This window comes from Notothenia coriiceps, unplaced genomic scaffold (genome assembly GCF_000735185.1).
Source record: "Notothenia coriiceps isolate Sejong01 unplaced genomic scaffold, NC01 NC01_scaffold00026509, whole genome shotgun sequence".
Taxonomy (NCBI): domain Eukaryota; kingdom Metazoa; phylum Chordata; class Actinopteri; order Perciformes; family Nototheniidae; genus Notothenia; species Notothenia coriiceps.
The window spans coordinates 1-4,972 of record NW_011359210.1 but is presented as its reverse complement, the minus strand read 5'-3'; the positions used below and the strand labels follow the sequence as shown (position 1 = coordinate 4,972).

The 4,972-nt window shown below is 43.2% G+C and overlaps 1 protein-coding gene across 1 annotated transcript; it reads right to left on the bottom strand.

Moving 5' to 3' along the window:
• Positions 1 to 21: 21 nt before the first annotated feature.
• On the bottom strand, positions 22 to 4,891 carry LOC104957200 (leucine-rich repeat neuronal protein 1-like; the record flags this gene model as incomplete). The annotated part of the gene is made up of 5 exons (XM_010784808.1): positions 22 to 328; positions 935 to 1,057; positions 1,638 to 1,760; positions 3,044 to 3,286; positions 4,707 to 4,891. Coding segments are annotated over 5 exons (981 nt in total), but the record flags the coding sequence as incomplete, so codon positions are not given.
• Between the last annotated feature and the right edge of the window lie 81 nt (positions 4,892 to 4,972).

Genomic DNA, 4,972 nt, shown 5'->3' with positions numbered 1-4,972 from the left:
TGTGAGGACGCAGGAGTCAACCCCCCCTCCCCCTCCATCTCCATTTTCTCCGTCTCTTTCTCCCTCTCCTCCCCCCCCCACCACCACCTCCTTTAGCTCCCGCCCCAGCAGGTGAGGGGGGGAGGAGCACAGGGTGAGGGGGGGGTCGAGCAGCTTCAGGTGAGACTGGTTCCCCAGGTGAGTCTCCCACGAGGATAGGCAGTCGCACCGCAGGGGGTTAGTGTGGAGGGAGAGCTCCTCTAGGGAGGGGAGGGAGGAGACGAGGGAGGAGGAGAGGAGACTCAGCTGGTTGCTGTGGAGGAGGAGGGTCCGCAGGGAGGACAGGGCACTGAGGGGGGAGGAAGGGAGGAGACGAGGGGGGGAGGAGAGGAGAGAGGGAGAGAGAGATGGGGAGGAGACAAGAAGATGGAAGGGGGTTATAGAGAGAGAGGAAATAAGGAGAGGAGGGGAGGAAACAAGGGGAGAAGAGAAGGAGAGGAGACAAGGAGAGGGACCAAGGGGAGAAGATAAGGAGAGGAGACAAGGAGAGGGAACAATGGGAGGAGAGGAAGATGAGAGAGGGGAGAAGAGAAGAGGAGACAAGGAGATACAAGAGGAAGAGAGGACAGGAAACGTGAAGAGGAAAATAAGGAAAAAGAGGAAACAATGAGAGGAGACAAGGAAAGGAAACAAGTGGAGGAGGAGAAGAGGAGACACAAAGAGGGAACAAAAAGAGGAGACAAGGAGAGAGAGGAGGAGAATCAATAAGGATAGCACGGGAGGAGAGGAGACACAATTAGAAAAGGAAACAAGGAAAGGAAACGAGGAGAGGAAACAAAAAGAGAAGAGAAGACAGAAAAAGAGGAAAAAGAGAAGAAGAAATATTAGAAACAGGTTAACTTTACACTTTTCTTCAATCATCTGTTCTTCTATCTTTTGTTCACGTTGATCTCACCTGAAGGCCTGCGGGTCGATGTAGGACAGTTTGGGGTTGCTGCAAATTTCCAGTTTGGCGATTTCTGGAATGTTCTGGAAAGCCGCTCGCTCCACAATCAGCAGCTCGTCCATGTTGTTCAGACTGAAACACAGACAGCAGTTATTATTATAAGTATATGTGTAATTATTGTTATTTTATTATATTATTACTGTGACAGTAAAATACAGCAGCTCTGGTGATGTGTGACTGACTGTTTGATCATCCGAATTATATACAGGAATAAGCCATCTTTCTTTACATGAAAACAACAGAAAATATATGATCACGTATTTGTTTAAACCATCTTCTCATACTTTGAAAAGAAAATTGTGTGGTTGTGTTATTATTATTATCAACATGAAAGGAACCGCATGTGTAAGACACACATTTCATCATCAGATCGGACTCTGTATTCGAAGATAATCAGAATTAAAGGTCCCCTATTATACTGTTTGTCATCAATGCATTCCAGGTCTCAGATATATACAGAACCTGTCTCTGATTGGCTGGGATCATTGCAGCATTACCCATAATCCCCTCTGTTTCAGCCCTGTTTCCAAAGTGCTGATTCTCTGTCTGTTACTTTGGATGAAAATAAGGAGCCATAGGTCCCCTTTAACATGTCTTGTATTGAGTCCAAACTTGATCTTAACTTCTCTATGTGTTGCTCTTTCTTCCTCACCTGAGCTCCTCCAGGTGCAGGAGGTTCTGGAAGTCTCCCTGCTGGACCCGGCTGATGGGGTTCCTGTTCAGGTCCAGAAACTTCAGGTTAGGGAGAACGCTCAGAGCGTCCCGGGGAACAGACCTGCCGGAGAACATCAGCCAGAGAGGGACGATGTAGAGATTAAATCACATTACGTTACATGGAGCTGACGCTGCTATCCAAAGCAACGTACGATACGTGCAATAAACCATGAGGATACGACCATGTGTCCAACACCAGAAATGTATACTGTCCTTATCAAAACAAGTCACATTTTACAACACTGAATACTAATATTGAGGTAATGAACTAAAGCTATATATAGATCCCATACCTTAACATTACTTTATTAGCTTTTGCATACTTGTTTTGTCAGGAAGTAAAACAGGTCATAATTCCTATTCTAAAATCCATTTATATTGCTTTGAAAACGTTTCTGTTAAACTATTTTTTCACCCAAAACGGCATTTGACAAGACTACATTGAACACATCATGATATAGTTATAGTTTACCTTCCCCTAATACTCATTTTGGCTTAGCATGAATGTGTTGCAACGCTACTCACGCTACCTCTGTTCTCTTACTGCTAATAGCTAACGTTAACTAGCTTTCGTAGTGCCAATTTCAACATGGGTTTGTTGTTGACAATGTGGCATTATGAGTACATAAAAGGTGCATTCCCCCTAGGGCCTAGACGTAAGAAAAGCATGTTTACTGACTGTATCAAAAACACATTTCCTACCCCAGGACAACAAGACTCTTTTAGTCTCAAGATCTGATGGTACTACAATTGTTGCAGCCACCGAAGAAAAGGGAAATGTGTATCAACAGCTGCCGTATTTCAACTGAACACTATACTGTATTATTGGATTTTGTCAGGGACTTGGTAGTATATTATTAAACCAGCATCCTTCACTCCCACCTGAGCTTGTTGTCGTAGAAGGGTCACCCAAAACTGCATTTAAAAGACTACATTGAACACATCGTGATATACCGGTAGTTATGCGTTACCAAATACTCATTTGTACTCAATCGAGCATAAATGCACTGCAATGCTACTCACGCTACCTCTGTTCTCTTACTGCTAATAGCTAACGTTAACTAGCTTTCGTACTGCCAATTTCAACATGGATTTGTTGTTAACAATGTGGCATTATGAGTCAATAAAAGGTGCATGCCCTCTACGTGTCAAAAGCATGTTTACTGTGTCCAAAACACATTTTCTACCCAGGACAAAAGGACTATATTAGTCTCAAGATCCGATGGTACTACAAGTGTTGCAGCCATCTTAAAAAATTAGCTAAAAAGTGGCAAAAAGAAGGGAAACGCGGATCACCTGAGCACTACAGTATGAGAATTAGAAACCAGCGTCCTCCACACCCACCTGAGCTTGTTGTCGTAGAAGGACAGGCTCTCCAGGTAGTCCAGTCCCAGGAAGGCAGCGGACGGGACGGAGGCCAGACCCATCCCGGCCAGAACCAGGCTGTGGAGGCGGGACAAAGGCAGGAAGTTCTTCTCCTCCAGACCCAGGATGGGGTTCTCCCCGATCATCAGGATCTCCAGAGAGGGCAGGGACTCGAACCAGCGGCTGTCGATGGCCACGAGGCGGTTGGAGTTCAGATGGAGCCTAGAGGAGCAGAAAATCAGACACTGATATTACTTTAGGTCAGGGGTGTCCAAACCTTTTTCACCGAGGGCCACATATAGAAACATATATGAAGGGCTGGGCCACTCACTAGAGGTACATTGCCTCATAAGTGAAGTTATAAGTTAGAAAAGTCAATTCAATGTAGGTAAATTACTCTTGATACTTGAAAATGCTGTTAGGAAAGACTGCCTACATCACAGCTCTCCATAGGGTTTCATTTATTTTGTTAGCATCCTTTAAAACAGAAGCTTCAGATTGCTCATCATAAGAGGAAATATGAAGGGTCTGTTTCAAGCTTGTTATGTATATTTGTTACTGGGCTTTTTTCTTATCAACTTAGATTTGCTCGAACATGTTTTCAACTTTAATGGACTGAATGTATTTGAAAGTTCTTATTAACACGTGAATACTGTGTAATATATTTGAACATATATATTTAAGAAGAACAAAATAAGACAAGCAGAGGTTTATTATACTTAAGTCATTATACTTTTTTAATTTGCTGAGGGCCGATTCAAAATGGTCCGCGGGCCGCATTTGGCCCCCGGGCCGTAGTTTAGACACCCCTGATTTAGGTGTTGCATGTGGTCAGTAAATAGTTTCTCTATAACCTTATGACCATAAGGCGGCGTTAAGGGATGTAACAAACGGACCTCTCTTTTTAAGAAAAGCCTCAAGACCCTCCTGTTCCGCACTGCGTTTTCTAACCTTTGATGCTCTTAACTATTTTTTATATTCCCATATTTGACTCAATATATTCCTTAGATTACTTTTGATTTCATCGTATTTTTTCCTCATAGATTTGTGAAGCAACTTGAGATGACGTTGTTTTTAAAGTGTGCTATATAAATAAAATGTATTATTATTATTATTTTAAAAATTATATTTAATTCATAGACCAGAAAAAAACCTGATTCCTTTAAATCAGTGCTTCTCAAAGTGTGGTCCGCGGACCACTGGTGGTCCGTGAGCGCCCCCTAGTGGTCCGTGAGTATATTGGTAAAATGTCACATTTGAAATTAATTAATTAATTAAAGTTTTCCGCACTCTCGCGGGAATATTTCCGCAATGGAGCGAGCTTAAGTTTAAATTTTGATTGCATGATATAGCGCAGATAAACACCTTCATCACACACTTGGGCCACTTGTTCGCACCATTTTCAGGCGATTTGTAAAAGACTCTGTGTTTTGGGATATTTGTGGAGTTAGGCGGTCCGCGAGTGTCCTTGGTATGAAAAAGTTTGAGAAACACTGCTTTAAATGGTGCTTGTTGAAGAAGAAGAAAAAGAAGAAGAAGACGAAGAACAACAACAACAACAACAATAACTAGAAATAGAACAACAACAACAACAAGAAGAAGAAGAGGAAGACCTAGAAATAGAAGAAGTAGAAGGAGTTACCTGAGCAGGTTGGAGAGTCCAGCGAAGGCCTTGGGTCCGATGGAGGAGATGTGGTTGTGGTTGATGTACAGTTCCTCCAGACTGGACAGGTTCCTCAGACTGAAGTCCTCCAGCTCCTGGATCAGGTTCTCCTCCAGGTACAGAGTCACCAGGCGGCCCAGCGTGGACAGGCCCATCGAGCTCACCTGGAAACAGAGAAACCAGCACTTTATTGGGATGAAATTTTTGAGAGGCTAACAAACGGTTGATGTATTTTGTAAACTGTT